This window comes from Sorex fumeus, unplaced genomic scaffold (genome assembly GCF_029834395.1).
Source record: "Sorex fumeus unplaced genomic scaffold, SorFum_2.1 ptg000010l, whole genome shotgun sequence".
Lineage (NCBI taxonomy): Eukaryota > Metazoa > Chordata > Mammalia > Eulipotyphla > Soricidae > Sorex > Sorex fumeus.
The window spans coordinates 10,966,344-10,984,347 of NW_026606067.1; the positions used below are offsets into that span (position 1 = coordinate 10,966,344).

Sequence of the window (18,004 nt, forward strand, 5' to 3'; positions counted from 1 at the left end):
ATATATATATATAGAAGTGGTGTTGCTGAGTAATATCAAAGTTCAACTTCTAGTTTTTTGAGGAATTCTCATATTGTTTTCCAAAAAGTTGGACCAGTTGGCATTCATACCAGCATGAATGAGAGTCCTTTTTTCCTCACATTTGCACCAGAAAGGGTTGTTCTTCTTTTTGATGTGTGCCAGTCTCTGTAGTGTGAGTTGATATCTCATGGTTGTTTTGAGTTGCATCTCCCTGATAATTAGCAATTAGAACATTTTTTCCATGTGCCTTTTGGCCATTTATATTTCTCCTTTGAGAAAGTTTCTGTTCATTTCTTTTTCCTAATTTTTGATGGAGTTGCATGTTATTTTTCTTGTAAAGCTCAAGTGCCTTATATATCTTTGATATTAATTCCGTGTCAGAAGGGTACTGGGTAAATAATTTTTCTCATTCTGTGGGCTGTCTTTGTATCTTGGTCATTGTTTCTTTTTTTTTCTTTTTTTTTTTAGTGAAACACCATGAGGTACAGTTATAGGCTTACAAATTTTGTGCTTGGGTTTCAGTTATACAATGATCAAGTGCCCATCTCTCCACCAGTGCCCGTCATCCATCACCACGGGTCCCAGCATCCCCCCCACCCCCCATCCCCCCGTCCCGTCCTGCCTCTGTGGCAGGGTATTCCCCCTTGTTCTCTCTCTCTTCTTTTGGGTACTGTGTTTTGCAAGAGAGGCATTGAGTGGCAATCATGTTTGGTCTATAGACTACTTTTAACGTGCTTCTCCCACCCTGGGACGGTCCTCACAACACCCTTCATTTGGTGCTCTCTTCTCTATCTGAGCTTCTATTCAACTAGAACGTGTGACTGGCCTTCCATTCATGGAGCAAAATTCCTGGTACTAATCTCAGCCATTCCTGGGTGTTAGTCTCCCTTTTTGTTGCTTTATGTTCCCCAGATGAATGCAGTCTTTCTGTGTCTATCCCGCTCTTTCTGACTCATTTCGCTTAACATGATACTTTCCATGTAGTACCATAGTAGTCATGTAGAGCATTTTCTCATGTGCCTTTTTGCCATTCGAATTTCTTCTTCTAACAGTACCTTGTATATCCTTGATATCAAATTTACATACATACAAGTGTATGTAAATTTCATAACTTCATCTTTTCTAACAGCTACATAGTACTCCATTGTATAAATGTACCAAAGTTTCTTTAACCAGTCATCTGCTCTTGGGCACTTAGGTTTTTCCAGATTCTGGCTATTGTAAAGAGTGCTGCAATGAACAAACAATTGCAGATGTCACTTGGACTATACCTTTTTGCCTCTCTGGGATATATTCCCAGGAGTGCTATAGCTGGGTCAAATGGCAGATCAAATTCTAATTTTTTTAGAGTCGTCCATACTGTTTTCCAAAAGGGTTGGACCAGCCGGCATTCCCACCAGCAGTGAAGGAGGGTCCCTTTCTTGGCACATCCGCGCCAGCATTGGTTGCTATTGTTCTTATGGATGTGGGCCAGTCTCTGTGGTGTGAAATGATATCTCATTGTGGTTTTGATCTGCATCTCTCTGATGATTAGTCACGTAGAGCATTTTCTCATGTGCCTTTTTGCCATTCGAATTTCTTTTTTGCGAAAGTTTCTGTTCATTTCCTCACCCCATTTTTTGATGGGGTTCGGTGATTTTTTCTTGTGGAGTTTAACCAGTACCTTGTATATCCTTGATATCAACCCCTTGTCGGATGTGTACTTGGTGAATATCCTTTCCCATTCTGTAGGCTGTCTTTGTATTTTGGTCACTGTTTATTTTGAGGTGCAGAAGCTTCTTAGTTTAAGATAGTCCCATTTGTCTATCTCTGTTTTCACTTGCTCGGCCAGTGGCGTGACATCTTTGAAGATACCATTAACTTCAATATCATGGAGAGTTTTGCCGACTTTGTCTTCAATAAACATTATGGATTCTGGTCTGATGTTGAGGTCATAAATCCATTTTGATCTTACTTTTGTGCATGGTGTTAGGCAGAGATCTGAGGCCACTTTTTTTGCATGTAGCCGTCCAATTTTGCCAGCACAGTTTATTGAAGAGGCTTTCCCTGCTCCATTTCACTTTTCTTGCCCCCTTATCAAAGATTAGATGATTATATGTTTGGGAGGAAATGTCAGTATATTCAACTCTGTTCCATTGGTCTGCAGCTCTGCTTTTGTTCCAGTACCATGCTGTTTTAATTATTACTGCCTTGTAGTAGAGTTTGAAGTTAGGGAGGTTGATTCCTCCCATTTTCTTTTTCCCAAGAATTGCTTTAGCTATTCGTGGGGGCTTATTGTTCCATATAAATTTCAGGAGTGTTTGCTCCATTTCTTTGAAGAATGTCATGGGTATCCTTATAGGGATTGCATTGAATTTGTACAGTGCTTTGGGAAGTATTGCCATTTTGATGATGTTGATTCTCCCCATCCATGAACAGGGGATATTTTTCCATTTCCTCGTGTCCCCTTTTATTTCCTGAAGTAGCGTTATGTAGTTTTCTTTGTACAGGTCCTTTACTTCCTTAGTTAAGCTGGTTCCCAGATACTTGATTTTCTGGGGCACAATTGTGAATGGGATTGTTTTCTTGATGTCACTTTATTCTCTTTCACTATTTGCGTATAGGAATGCCATGGATTTTTGGGTATTGATTTTATAGCCTGCCACTTTACTATACAAGCCTATTGTTTCTAGGAGATTCTTGGTAGAGGTTTTAGTGTTCTCTAAGTATAGTATCATGTCATCTGCGAATAGTGAGAGCTTAATTTCTTCTTTCCCTATCTGGATGCCCTTAATATCTTTCTCTTGCCTAATCGCTATTGCAAGTACTTCCAGTACTATATTGAACAGTAGTGGAGAGAGTGGGCATCCTTGTCTCGTCCCTAACCTTAGGGGGAAGGGTCTCAGTTTTTCCCCATTGAGGATGATGTTTGCTCTAGGTTTATGGTAGATGGCTTTAACTATATTGAGGAAAGTCCCCTCTATCCCCATTTTGGCAAGGGTTTTCATCATGAATGGGTGCTGGATCTTGTCAAAAGCTTTCTCTGGGTCTATTGATATGATCATATGATTTTTATCTTTTCTTTTGTTGATATGATGGATTATGTTGATTGATTTCCGAATGTTGAACCATCCTTGCATCCCTGGGATGAATCCCACTTGGTCATGATGTATGATCTTTTTGATGAGTTGTTGTATTCTATTGGCTAGTATTTTGTTGAGAATCTTCGCATCCGTGTTCATCAGGAATATTGGCCTGTAGTTTTCTTCTCTTGCGGTGTCTTTGTTTCCTTTTGGTATTAGAGAGATATGGGCTTCATAGAAGCTGTTTGGGAGAGTTTCTGTTTTTTCAATTTCCTGGAAAAGCTTTAGAAGAATTGGCAATAGGTCCTCTTTAAATGTTTGGAAAAATTCGCTAGTAAATCCATCTGGGCCTGGGCTTTTGTTTTTGGGAAGACTTTTGATTACAGTTTCAATTTCCTTGATGTGAATAGGTCTATTCAGGTACTCTATATCTTCTTGATTCAGCTTTGGGAGATGGTAGGAATCCAGGAATTTATCCATTTCTTCCAGGTTCTCGTGTTTCGTGGCATACAGACTTTCAAAGTAGTCTCTGATGATCTCTTGAATTTCTTTAGTTTCTGTTGTGATATCCCCATTCTTATTTCTGATTCGATTTATTAGGGTTCTCTCTCTCTGTTTCTTTGTGAGTGTTGCTAGTGGTTTATCTATCTTATTTATTTTCTCGAAGAACCAGCTCTTGGTTTCATTGATCTTTCGGATTGTTTCTTTGTTTTCCATGTCGTTGATTTCTGCTCTAAGTTTTATGATCTCTTTCCTTCTGCCTGATTTAGGCTCTTTCTGTTGATCCTTTTCTAAGGTCTTGAGCTGTGAGGTCAAATTGTTTATGTGTATCGTTTCTATCGACTTAAGATATGCTTGCAGAGCTATAAATTTTCCCCTTAATACAGCTTTCGCTGCATCCCATAAGTTCTGGTAGTTTGTGTCTTCATTCTCATTTGTTTCCAGGTATCTTTTGATTTCATCCTTGACTTCGTTCCTGACTCACTCATTGTTCAGCATCGAGTTGTTTAATTTCCAGGTGTTTGATTTGGTTCTCCGTGTCTTTGTGTGATTCATTTCTATCCTCAGTGCATCATGGTCTGAAAAGATGGCTGATACTATTTCTATCTTCTTGATTCTGTTGAGGTATGTTTTGTGTCCTAGCACATGGTCTATTTTGGAAAATGTTCCGTGCGCGCTGGAGAAGAATGTGTATTCTTTCTTTTTGGGGTGTAAAGCCCTGTATAAGTCCATAAGCCCTTTCTCTTCTATTACTTCTTTCAAAGCCAATAATTCCTTGCTGGGTTTTGTTCTTGTTGATCTATCCAGAGGTGATAAGGCGATGTTGAAGTCTCCAAGTACTATTGTGTTGGTAGTGATGTCCTCCTTAAAATCTGTTGGCAGTTGTTTTAAATATTTAGCTGTTCCCTCATTAGGTGCGTATACATTTAAGAGTGTGATTTCTTCCTGTTGTACGTATCCCTTGATGAAGAGAAAATAGCCTTCACTGTCCCTTCTAATCTTTTTCAAGGTGAAATTAATGTTGTCGGATACTAGTATGGCCACCCCAGCTCTTTTGAGGGAGTTGTGTGCTTGCAGGATTGTTTTCCATCCTTTGACTTTGAGTCTGTGTTTGCTCTGGCTGTTGAGGTGAGTTTCTTGTAGGCTGCAGAATGTTGGGTTCTGTCTCTGTATCCATTTTGCCACTCTGTGTCTCTCAACTGGTAAATTTAGACCGTTGACATTGAGAGAGAGAATGGTTATGGGGTTTTGTGTCATCTTTCTGTGCGGGTGTGTTGTGGTTGTAGGGTGTGTCTTTTCTTATAGTAGCCCCTTTAGGCCTTGCTTTAGGTTTGGTTTTGAGTCTATGAAGTTCCTGAGCTGCTGTTTATCTATAAAATAGTGTACCGTTCCTTCGATTTTGAGGGAGAGTTTAGCCGGATAGAGTATTCTTGGTGAAGAATTCATTTCTGTGAGTTTTTTGACTATATCTCGCCACTGCCTTTGGGCTTGCAGGGTTTCCTCCGATCGGTCTGCTGTGAATCTAAGGGATGCTCCTTTGTATGTGATTTCCTTCTTTACTCTTGCTGCTTGCAGTATTGTGTCTCTATCGGCAGTATCGATCATTTTAACTATGATATGTCTTGGAGTGTTTTTGTTGGGGTCTCTTTTAGCTGGGACCCTTCGGGCTCCTTGAACCTGAATGGCTGCATTGTGCAGCTCTGGGAAGTTTTCAGCAATGATTTGTTTGACGGTGCTTTGTTTCGTTGGGATTGTTTCCCTGAGGTTCAGGTAGTCCCATGATTCTAATATTGTTCCTCTTGGAATCATCTGCTAGGACTCTGATTCTCTGTAGAACCATTTTGAGGTCCCTTGCCACTGTTTGTTGTTGCGTGTTGGCTTGTTGCAGCTGATCTTCCAGCTCACTGATTCTCTCTTCAGCTGTGGTCATTCTATTTTTAAGAGAAGAAACTGAGTTTCTCATTTCATCTATGGAATCTTTTAATCATGACATTTCTGCTCTCATTTCTTCTCATAATTTGTCGATTTTTTCTGTGGTGTTACTGGCTGTCTGTCTGACTGTTTCATTGAGTTGATTGAACATCTTGATGACTTCGTATCTGAATTCTATGTCAGAGAGGTCCCTTAGGTGAGCTGTATTGACGGAATGTTCTAGATTGTTTTCATTGTTCTCCCCTTATGTTGGGGATTTTCTTTGTTTCTTCATATTGCTGAGTAGGTTGGGAACTAGATTCCTTGGGGACTAGGTTCCTTAGTATGGGAAAACAATCTGTGGCCACGTAGGCGTTGGCCCACCGGAAATTAAGCCACGCCCACTTTTGAGGCCACGCCCACTTTTGAGCAGGCCACGCCTCTACAGAACCCTGGGTTTGGGATGAGATGGGCGCCGTGGTCAGGAGTGAAGAGGGCAGGGCAGACGCTCAAAACTGCTTCTCTTCAGGCATCTCGGGGGACACCTGGGGTCCTGCAGGGAAAGATGGAGGACCCAGTGTCCCGAGCCGGCAGCTGTGCTGACCTGGATTTAAGATGAAATGGGCGCCGCGGTCAGGAGTGAAGAGGGCAGGGCAGATGCTCAAAACTAGGTCATTGTTTCTTTTGAGGTGCAGAATCTTCTTACTTTAATGTACTCCCATTTATTTATGTTTGATTCCACTTGTTTGGTGAATGTTGTCTCATCTTTGAAGATGCCTTTAGTGTGAATGTCATGGAAGGGTCTGCCTATGTTTTTCTCCATATGCCTTATGAATTCAGGTATGATTTTGAGGACTTTAATCCACTTTGATCTGACTTTTGTGCCTGGCTTTAGAGAGAGGCCTGAGTTCACTTTTATGTTATGTAGCTACCCAGCCTTGCCAGCACCACTTGTTGAAGAAACTTTTCTCACTCCACTTCATATTTCTTCAAAGACTAAGTGATCTCATACTTGAGGTTCAGTTTCAAGGATATCCAACTGTAGTCTATTGACCTGTGGATCTGTCTTGATGCAGTTTTAACTACTACCACTTTGTAATACAGTTTGATGTTTGGAAAGGTGATGTCTTTCATCTTCTTTTTCCTAAGGATTGTTTTAGCTGTTCATGGGGGTTCGTTGTTCCATATGAATTTCAGGAGTCTTTGATCTATTTCTTTGGAAAATGTCATGGGTATCCTTATAGGGATTGCATTGAATCTGTATAATGCTTTTGAAATTAAGCCATTTGACAATGTCATTCCTCCCTATCCCTGAGCATGGAATCTGTCTCCATTTCCTTGTCTCCTCTTTTATTTCTTGAAGTAGTGTTTTGTAGTTTCCTTTTTATAGGTCAAACTTCCACTATTTGCAGATTGTTATACTTAGAAAATTCTAAATGCTATCCAAAAAAAAGAAAAAGAAACCTTCTAGAAACAATCTATTGTATAGTAGAGTGGCAAATTATAAAACCAATACCCAAAAGCCCATGGTTTTCTTTTATACAAATAATGAAAGAGAAGAAAGAGATATTTAAAAAAAAGTCTCATTCACAATTGTGCCTCAGAAAATAAAGTAACTTGGAATCAGTTTAACTAAAGAATACCTGATTTTAAGCTGAGACCCCAACCATGATCTATTTTTTTGGTGATTTTTAAAAATAGCATTGGAATATTTCTATAATCAACATGATTCCCGTTGTCCCCCAACTTCCCGCATCCTTCTTGGTTTCTAGCAAACCCTAATTATTCTAAAATCTATGCCCTCTCATCCCATTTTTTTCTCTGCCACTCCATATGGCTACATTCTCTTTCACCAAGTTTCCTTTATGCTAGGCAGCAGGTAAAATGTCAGCATTCGTATTTCACTCTTCATTTAGAATTTAAATGTGGCTGACATTTTCATCATTCTTGGCCTCTGAGGGGGGATTTCAGGCCTTCAATATGGGAAAGATATTTTTGGGTTGTAAAATCTTATGATTTTCTTCAAATCACACCCTATTATGATTGTGAAGAAAGCTTTATGTATTTCTTTTCTGTGTAGTTATTTTAAAATTGGTAAAAAGTGCTTGCAGTTGGTGCAACTGTGGTGTGACTGATGAATTATAAATAGGAAAGTGTTCATCTCTGCCAAAATGCTTGGCTCTAAATTATACAAATCTGTGTCACTATCTTCTTTTGGAGATGACTATTTTATTTTTATTTAGAGACAATGGAGACTTGTCTTGCATCTCCCAGAGTTTGAAAATCTATATTTGAAAATAGAAAATACAGCCTATATTATTGAAATGCTAACAATACTTAACAATTATTAATCTAAAGGTAAAGCAAGTCATTTAAAATGTATTAATAGATAAATTCTTACAGTCACTTTTAAATATAAGTTTTATGGTGTTTTAACAAAATATTAGTTGATTAAAATATCCCTAGGGTTATAAAACACTAAATACCAAAGGGTATTTTCATCCTTTTGTCTATAGACATACTGTTCATGAAACAGAAACATGCATCATAAAACCCAGTAAATAGGATAAAGAAAAACTAGTAGAAGGGCTGGAGAGTTAGAACAAAGGTTAAGACACTTGCCTAGCTGTAGTGGAAAACCTAGTTCAATGAAGCCTGGCACTGCATGTGGGTCCCATATACTGCCAGGTTTGATCCCTGAATACAAGGGTTCAGTTCCTGTGAGCTGCAGTATGTGAGAAGCATTACATCCTCAGTCACTTGCTTTGAACAAACAGCCTCATTGGCCAAAAATTGTGTTGGGAGTCCCTGGACTTCCTGAACCACTTCTTAAGAGACCCCTAACCACAGTAGCAATGATGATCCTAAACCAAAATAAATTAGAGAAGAAGTGTTTCCACGTGTTTTGAATCCTCTCTTTAGTATAGGGGTCAAAATACTTGCCTTCTGTGTGGCTGACCCAGTTAGATCTCCAGGCCCACACATGGTCTCCTGAGCGACCCTGTGTGTGGCCCCAGCACTCCAAACAGAACAGAAAAAAACATATATTTCTCTCACAGAAATATTGAATTTATTTCTGGACAGTTTGTAAAGGTCACACACACATGGCCAGATACACATGGTTTGGACAGTTTCGGAGTAACTTGGGGAGCACACAATTTAAGTTATACTAAATTAGCCAAGTAAGTCCCTGATAAAACCAATATAACTAATAAATTAAGTAAAAACAGTTAGCAATCTTTATCATTTATTTTTCTCTTAAGAAGGGATTGATCCTGCAATAAGGGGTAAATCTGGGAGTTTTAGTTTTATTTAAATATTAATTTTATCTGCTAATAAATTTCCTCTGCTCTGTTCTCACTGCACCTTTACCTCATGTTGCATATAGAAGTTGCCATATAATGCCAAGAGACAAAAGCTTGGGATTGAGATAGAAGACAAATGGATTAGTGCCTCTCCACTAGCCTCTCTGATGTAGTGGGCCTGTTTCCTCATATTCACAATAGAGGGAGGACTTTTTCGACAGAGTGAATCCCATACATGATGCATTTTCAAATGTCCTGTGATTAATGTTATCATTTTTTTCCTTGTGAAAGGGCCAGGAATTTAAGAGTGATTCCTCCAAAAATAACCATTATCAGGCAAGAGAAGAGAGAAGAATGTAATAGTGGAAGTAGAAGGCAGTTCAGTTGGATAGAGGAATTTCATTCTGAACTGTTTTGCATTTAATATGTGTAATATGATCCTACCACTGAAGTTCTATCCCACCTTGAAAAAGCCCCTTTGCTCCTTTCTCCACCTGTTCATTTTCACTTTGTAACCACCATAATGGTTAGCCACTGAGTTGAATTAGTGTTTTCTTGCCCATGTGTTATTTTATATGAGTGGAACCATGGCATGACTGTCTTTTGATTTCTTATTTTCCTTTCTTATTTCACATTATCATTTCAAGTTCCATACATTTTGTCACAAAGGGTACAATTTCATTTTTAAATGAATTTGTAATCCCTCACGTGTATACAGCTTTCTTTGGTTGGGGGAGTATCCAGCAGTGCGTAGGGGTGCCTCTGCACCAGAACTGCTGTACTACCTTCTGACCCCAATACTGGTATTTGGGGGAAAGGGTGTTTAGGTTATATCCAGTTTTATTCGGGGCTTACTCCTGACTCTGTACTCAGGTATCACTTGTAAAAGTGCTTGGGGGACAACATGCTATACCTGGGATTGAACCTGGGTCATCTACATATAAGACAACTTCTTAAATCCTGTACTATCTCTCTTGTCCATGATATTAATATTTTTAAGAGAAAGTTTTGTGCATCTTCTAAAATTGTACTCTTTGATAACAACTTATACAACAAACTGTAGGGGTGGGGAAATGTCCAAGTTTACTGTTCATCTGTGGCTTGTGAAATCATTTAGTCTGGCCGTAAATGATTTTTCAAGCAGTCTGGCAACTGCAACATAGTAATTAAACATTTGAACAAATTGCAGACTAATTTTTAAGTTGATTTTTTTGTATGGCCTGTGAATCATGCTATAAATGTCCAGATTATCCTTGGAACATAAAAGGTTTCCTGCTCCTAAACTAGAGTATGCATTAATCATCTCTAAACTTTTTAATCAAAGTATTATCTTGACAACAAATTCTCTTTCCAAAAAATAAGCTTCACATGTTTATTGGTATTCTGAAAATGCACAACCATAAGAGAAGCATTCTAGTTTATATGCATTTTCATGTCATACAGCACAGGTCTATAGACTTTTAAAAATGTTAATTCTATTTAAGTCAAATATGTGATCTGAAATTTTTTCTCTTTTTTGGGGGTTAGGGGTAGGTTGTATCCCAACTAGCTATACTTAGGGGCTAAACTCTTTCAGACCTCCCTGGCAATACTCTGGTACCACATGCAAGTGTTTGAGATTTTAATTAGCGTTGGACACATGCTGGACAAACATCTCATTACCATAGTCTCTGCTGCCTGAAACATATTTAACAGTAAAAAACACTAAGCAAAATTTCTTACAGATAGTAGTTGAAAAATGCTTAATTATTTAAGCTATTTTATTTTTAGTTACTTTCATGGCTTTTCTTTCTTTTTTTAAAAAAGCTTTTGAATATCTGTGATATAGACCATTTCAAAGCTGTTCACGATTGGATTTCAGTCATACAATCATCCAACACCCATTTCTTCACCAGTCTACATTTCCCACCACCAATGTTCCCCAATTTCACCCCCCCACCATTCTTTGACAATCCACCCCCAGTCTACCTCTATGGCAGTCACTTCTCTCTCTCTCTCTCTCTCTCTCTCTCTCTCTCTCTCTCTCTCTCTTTCTCTCTCTCCTCTCTCTCTATTTGTTTTGTGCATTATGGTTTGCAATACAGGTACTCATAGGTCATTGTGTTTGTTCATGGCATTCAGTACTTTCATTGGGAAGGTTAGGCTTGAGTAGCTTTTAAACTGAGTGGCAGTTTTAGGTTGGGATGTGACTGCCAAGACTTCTGGAAGTGCAGGGAGATGAGAGAGAGGTAACCCATCCCGACCCCAAGAAAGTCTCGAAATTTCAGTTACAAACCCCGCATACCCTCATTTTCAGTAGATTCTATCTTGGTGAGGTTCATCCTGAGGATGTGGAATCTGGCCCAGGCCATGGCAGTGATTTTATTGTGAAAGCAAGAGGCTAGGGGGGCTTGGCTGGGCATCAGGCCAACCTGCCTCTTCCAATTTACCCTGGTCTGTTCAACCTTGCGTGAGTCTGAGATTAACTACAGCTTTTGATCTCTTTTGATATTTATTTACGGGTCTTTGAAGCAAAACCAATAAATGAGCTTGTATAGTTGAGCCAAAGGTGATTTGTGGGCATGGTTCCCACATACCTAACTTTTGGCCACTTGGGAAACTTGGTCTTGAGTTATTGGGGTCCAGTCAGAGGCATAATGGCAATTTTGGGGAATCAAAAAGCCTGAAGGCACCATCAGGCTGCTGATGCACTCACCCAGTAGGTACAGCTTGACCTGCTGGTGGTACCGCACTCCGAATTTTAGCTATTTTTTTTAAACATTGAAATTATAGGTTACTCACAAACAAAGCAGGAATACACATTATTTATTTCTGGATTTTTTGGACAAATTTTAAGAAACTATTAAGACAGTAAAGCTATAGTATTTTAATAGAAAAATAATTTTATTGTGTCTTTGAGAATACATATTAGTGTATATATTTGGGTTTATTGATTATTAGGATTGTGATTAATTCACAGTGTGAGGAATAAATCCTAAATTTATAGAAACCAAAATTTCTACCCTTACAGTTATGGAACAAACAAGTTATGAAGAATTTATGTTTTTAATAGCTTAGGATCATGAGGAATTTTGTATATGAAGATATAGCTGATAAACAATTTCAATTATAAACATAATTAGAAATTTCTAAAGAGAACTTATCAATAACCTAGCTTTTTATATTGATTATGATATAATACAATTGTTTTTTAAATCCAAAATTTGTCTACTAATTAATATAAACTTCAGCACTCTGTATATAAAATATAGACATGCAAGACACAATATGTATAGCTATGATTTCAAAAGAACTAATCTGTGCATTATTAGAGTATGATTTAATTAATAAGAAAACATCTTTTAGTTGCGAACTATAGACCAGAGCTTATATTATTGGTGTTATAAAAACCTTCCTCTCCCTTATAAATGAGCTAAATAGGTGTGTCACAATTGATGTTATTCATGTTTTAAGAATTCTAGAGTCCAGGTCTTTTAAGGACAGTTTTACTTTGGAACTAAACATAAATTTGTTGTTTGATTTTTTTAAAATAATCTCATTCCTAGTCTTATTTCTGATGGTGTTTTTGTGTGCTTTTAAATTAAAAGACCAAAGCAGTACTTTAAATAGTCCTTCATGGATTTAAACTTTTAAGTGGTAGTCAGGAATTGTTGTTGGACTGAATAGTCTTCAGAAGTTTCTGGTACATTTCTGACTTTAGAAACCTGGGGTAGGAATCCCTCTCCATATGCATATACACTATTTTTTGAGCCTCTTCAAAACACATTTGAGTGGCTTCTTGAAGATTCTTGGTGATATTTTCTCTTGTTGAGCTGTCAATGTTAATCTGAAAAATGAAAATATGTGCAGACTATAAGTAGATGTAGCTGAAGATAGAAATACAGAATGGCAATGTTTAATTGAGCCCCTCCCAGTGAGATAGGGTAGTGTTTTACAGGATCTAGAAAGATATATGAAATAAATTCTTTGTTTTTTGACTTTGGGGAGGCACACATGATTTTTCTCAAAGATCACTCTTGGTGGGGTTCAGGGTACCATAGAGAGTGTTCGTGATTGAACCAGAGCAGTCACATGCAAAACAAGCATCCTAACTGCTTGCTCTCCAGGCCTAATTCTTTGCCCTCTTTAAAGTAAATATTCTCTTCCATGGCCCTGATTAACACATACACATACACATGCATAGACACAGACACAGACATTAACACTCAAACTCACAGTCCAAGATCAGGGACATGTCAGAAACCATTGCCTGCTAAGGAGGATAAAAGTGGTTTTTAGTAACTTCTACAAAGAAGGAAGTTCAAATCAACTCCAGGTCTCTTAAGAAAAAGGAAAATTGGTGCTATTTAAAACTTTAGCCTCCTTAATGGTCATGAATGCTGATTTAATTGACTATATATAAATGGGACGAAAGCAAAGAGAAGTGGAGAAATAGAGGGCAGAGTGGTTATTTCAACAAATCAAGAATTTTTCAGATTGGACTTTTGAGGACTGTTTCGGGATATGGGACTGACCCGGGTGATGGGTATTGTGTCTCTGGCCTCTAGCCTATGTGCTTAACATGAATTTTCCTTCTTTACTGTCTGTACATCATGAGGATTCCCATCGGGTCTGTTTCCCTCGAGGTTATTTTCAGTAAGTGACCGTGAGTGATGGGAAGTCGCAGTGGCCTGAATGCTTGCTGGCATGGTGGGGCAGACTGTGCCCAGCACTTAATCAAGAGAGGCTTTAGAATTTGCCAGTCATAGTTTGAATCCTAACTTTAACATATTAATGTAGTGGGACACGATTCAAATCAGTTAATTCATAATTTTAAAAAGATCTGTAAAATAAGTTGAACATAGTTAAATTTAAGAGCATTTTAAGAGCTGGTAGATGGAAAAGGCCTGGAACTCAGGTTTTTTTCACAGATAGTGGGATTGGCTCGGGGAAGACTGAAGTGATTCCCATTTGCTGTCGTTGTCACATGTGGTTACCTCTCTGGGGGACTGCGGCTGGATATAAATCTTATAAAGCTTCTTTGCCCTTGAAATTCGGCTCCACCGAGAGTCAATTTTCTTATAGTTTTCACATGCCATCCAGAATTTAATATTCTCATCACTGTGCTCCATCTTTAAGTATGCTGCATAAATGATGGGACCATCTAAAGGAAGGGGAGAAATCAGTTAATTTTCGTGGACCCCAAATCATAAAAAACAAATCTAGTAGTTTAGAGCTGAAGTCCTAATTGCAGCTCCCCAAATTATGTAGCAGCTAAATATTAGCAGCTGTCTCATGCTAACACACATGCTTACACACATTCATATAATACCTGGATCAATACATGTAAAGTATGTTTTGACAGTGCTTGTCACTGTTAAGGTTGTCCCTTCATTTATTTTCAATCCTCAGTATGGATGGGTCTAGGACAAGATAGGTTACTAGGAGTTAGAAACATGACTTTAGTCAAAGTAGAACACAAAACTCAGGTCATGAAATAATCATGAAGAGAATCAAAGACTTCAAGTAAAATTGGAGGTAAAGGACAAGGTTTATAATCTTTCATTTGTTTGGTTTTGGACCACTCCCATGGGTACTCAGGTGTTCCTTCCAGTGGTGCAACTGGAAACTGGGGAAACTCTGTGATATTAGGCATCAAAACTGGGATTCTTGCATGCAAAGAATATGCTCCAGCCCTTTGAGTCATCTCTCTGTCCCCAAGATAAAAAATCTAAATATGCAGATCAAATTTGAGAAGAAACCTCCAACCCAGGTTGAAGTAATAAACGTATCAGGTTGAACAAACTGCATATTTCTCAATATCTAATCAGAACTAGAAAACTTGATGAAAAATGTAATCTCAAGTTCATGGTTTATATTTCAAAATGAACACCAGGCAACGAAATGGAATTCAAATAGAGTGTTGATAGTTATCTCAAAAATGTAGAATAGAACAATGGATATGGGCAGTGCACCATCAGACAACACAGTGACAAAGATTGGTTATCTATAGTTCTGGCCTTTAGTTGCCTTTCTGGAGTAGGTAGATAAGACCAAATAAGTGGGGGAGCTTTCCTGATTGAGAATCTGTATTGAAGGTACTTGTATTTGAAGACTAGAGTAAGGTGAATGCTCCCAATAATAAAACTCTTAATATAGTAATCAAGAAAGAGGACCATCCTTAGGAGGATCAAGTATTCTCAAATTTAAAGATGTACACTCTGGGATGATATTAAACTTTTGAGGACCCAGAAAGTTCTCATCATAACTTAGAAATTAACATGCTAAATGATTAAATCAACAATGTAGCTTGTAATACAAATGTGTTTGTAGGAACATTGAAAATGTGGCTACTTACACACTATGAGCATAAAAATATGACTAAGAGTATACGGGTTAGTATTATTCACTGGCACAATAAATAATGCTAATCAGATGGAATGGCAGAAGTGAGTAAAATCATATTTTCTGAATCTTCACATAAGATTTTAGATTTGAGTTTTCTAGTAATAGAAATCCAGGTTCCATGACTCCTTGGCACCTGTTGGCTCTGTCAGCCTTGATGCTAAAATGAATAAAATAATGAAGGTATAGTGAATTTAATAGAAAGACTCAAAATAGGGATATATTCCTTCTGAAGGGGTAATTGGAGTCAGGTAAAAAACCCTGGGAGTATGCAGGTAATATATGTCATCCAGGGAAAACACAGAATTGGAGAGTCATAACATTGGACAGAACATGGTTCAAAAGTATCACTGGAACCTCATCCATGAGAATGTATCTGCTGAAAAATCCGGGTATGCAGGTTATGTGACTGAAATCTCCAGGTTATTACGCTGTTAGAAATGGATGACCTCCCCCCATCTCCCTGTTCTTCTGGGAGCCTGGCAGTGATGTCCATGAACTGCCCTGGTACTATATAAGCTCATTAATGGTCATTGATCCAGAGACTCACAATTAAGTCTCAGAAGAGAACAACAAGCTGCAGATATGCCTCTAGACCCAAAGTCACCATCTAGTTGAAAATTTAACTCCAGTTGTATCACCCTATTTAAAATTTTAGAATTCCTGAAGTGACATCTCATATACTACCTTACTGATGTACCAAGAGTAGCACACCACATTTGATGGGGTGTAAAGTAGAAGGTAAAGGTAAAAGGTAAAGGTAAAGGCCCTCCCGTTGATCATCGATTTGCTCGAGCAGGCCCAGTAACGTCTCCATTGGAGACTTTATTGTTACTGTGTCTGGCATATCCAATACTCTCGGTAGCTTGCCGGGCTCTCCGAGAGGGGCGGAGGAATCGAACTCGGGTCGGCCATGTTGGCCGCGTGCAAGGCAAACGCCCTACCCGCTGTGCTATCTGGATTTAAAAAAAAACCCACCATGCTGAGACCACTCTCCACGTGCATGAGGGTACCAGCAGAGGAACAAAGGCATGCGGGTCCCGGGGCTGAGATCTCCAAGCCTGCTTGGATCGGGGCTAAGCATCCTCCACCCAGATCCTCCATATTCCAGTAGGTAGGGGTCACACCCACCAACTGGCCCCCTGGCGCTGTGTAATCCCATCAACGGCCAAGACCCAGAGACTATAAAACCCAACTCCCGGAAGCAACATCTTATTATCTCATTCCTACTTTGGACAAACTGGCAGGCTACCGAATGTAACCTGCCCACACGGCAGAGTCTGGCAAACTCCCCATAGCTTACCCAATATGCCAAATACCAGTAACAATGATGGGTCTCATTCTCCTAACTCTAAAAGAGCCTTGAATATGGCACATTTTAAAAAATCTCAGGGCTAGGAGGAAGGAGACGTTACTGGGGCCTGCTCAAGGCAACAGACGAACAACAGGATGGTCGTGATCGTGAAAAAAAAAAAAACACTAGCACACAATGCTCAACTTGTCACAATATGTTAGTAATCTCTTTTACAAGGGTTAAATGGCTTCAGGGTGAGATACAACAATTTTCACACACTTTCCCCTAAGGAAACTTTTTTGAATCACTTTTAGTGGATCATTCAAAACAAGCAATACAAAATAAATTATTTGGGATGCGATTTAGGGGAAGGCTTGGGTGGTGGTGGGAACATTTGAAATAATGGTGGTGAGAAGGTGTAATGGTGGTATTGGAATTGGAATTGGTATTGGAATATTGGGACTGGAGCCATAGCACAGCGGTAGGGTGTTTGCCTTGCACACAGCCAACATGGCTGACCTGAGTTCAATTCCTCTGCCCCTCTCGGAGAGCCTGGCAAGCTACCGAGAGTCTCTCGCCCGCACAGCAGATCGTGAAAAGCTATCCGTAATGTATTCGATATGCCAAACACAGTAACAACAAAGTCTCCAATGGAGACGTTACTGGGCCCACTCGAGGAAAGTGATGAACATCGGGAGGATAATGACAGTGATTGGAATATTGAATTCCATTTATTGGAATATTGAATGTAATAAATTATTGTGAACAGCTTTACAAAAAAAAGTATCAGTATCATTGGGTAGAGATGAGCAACATCTGGAATGAGCATTTGTGAACAGTTCATTCTCAAGTAAAAATGATGAGCTGGAGGTGCCAGAGCAATAGTACAGTGGGGAGGGCATGACTCTTGCACGCTGCCAATCCGGGTTTGATCCCAGGGTCCCATAGGGTCCCCAGAGCATTGGCAAGAGTAATTCCTGAGTGCAGAGCCAGGATTATTCCCTGAACATCTCCTGGTATAACCAAAAAGGCAAAAAAAAAAAAAAAACCCAAAACAACAACAACAAAATGATGAGCTAAAGTACTGCATATTTAAAAGTGTAGCATGAGAAATGTTATGGTTACATAATCTGACCCAATGGGGGAATATATTTTAACTTATATTTTAAAGTAGAAGCAATTTTCACATTAAGCTACTTTCTAGTGTGGCTTATATAATTTATAAGCACGGAAGTGTGCTTCCATGGTGTGCTACTCTTGGAAGTCTGGGGTTAGAGAATAGTAACCTTGTGGTAGACTCAGAAGGAAGAGGTTAGAGAAGAGGTATGTAGCAATTACTCCTCTAAGAGAAATAGCTGAATGACGAGGGAAGTCAAAGAAACAAAGAGAACGAAAGCAAATAGCCTCACATTCCGGCACTGAACCTCCTGTCTGGTTGGCCTAAAATCACTGGATGGTCCTCTCACCCCCTTAAAGAAAAGAATTTATTCTGGATTAAAAAGTAAAGCTGGAAACCAATAATCTAC

The 18,004-nt window shown here is 38.9% G+C and overlaps 1 protein-coding gene across 1 annotated transcript in view; it reads right to left on the reverse strand.

Annotated features, from left to right (window-relative positions):
- Positions 1–12,440: 12,440 nt before the first annotated feature.
- The window catches only part of RGS13 (regulator of G protein signaling 13), a 36,936-nt gene continuing 31,372 nt past the window's right edge, over positions 12,441–18,004 (reverse strand). Inside the window, exons 4-5 of the mRNA XM_056110826.1 lie at positions 13,777–13,943; positions 12,441–12,626 (exon numbers count right to left, since the gene is read on the reverse strand). Coding sequence (XP_055966801.1) covers positions 12,441–12,626; positions 13,777–13,943 — 353 coding nt within the window. The remainder of the gene's footprint in view (positions 12,627–13,776; positions 13,944–18,004) is intronic.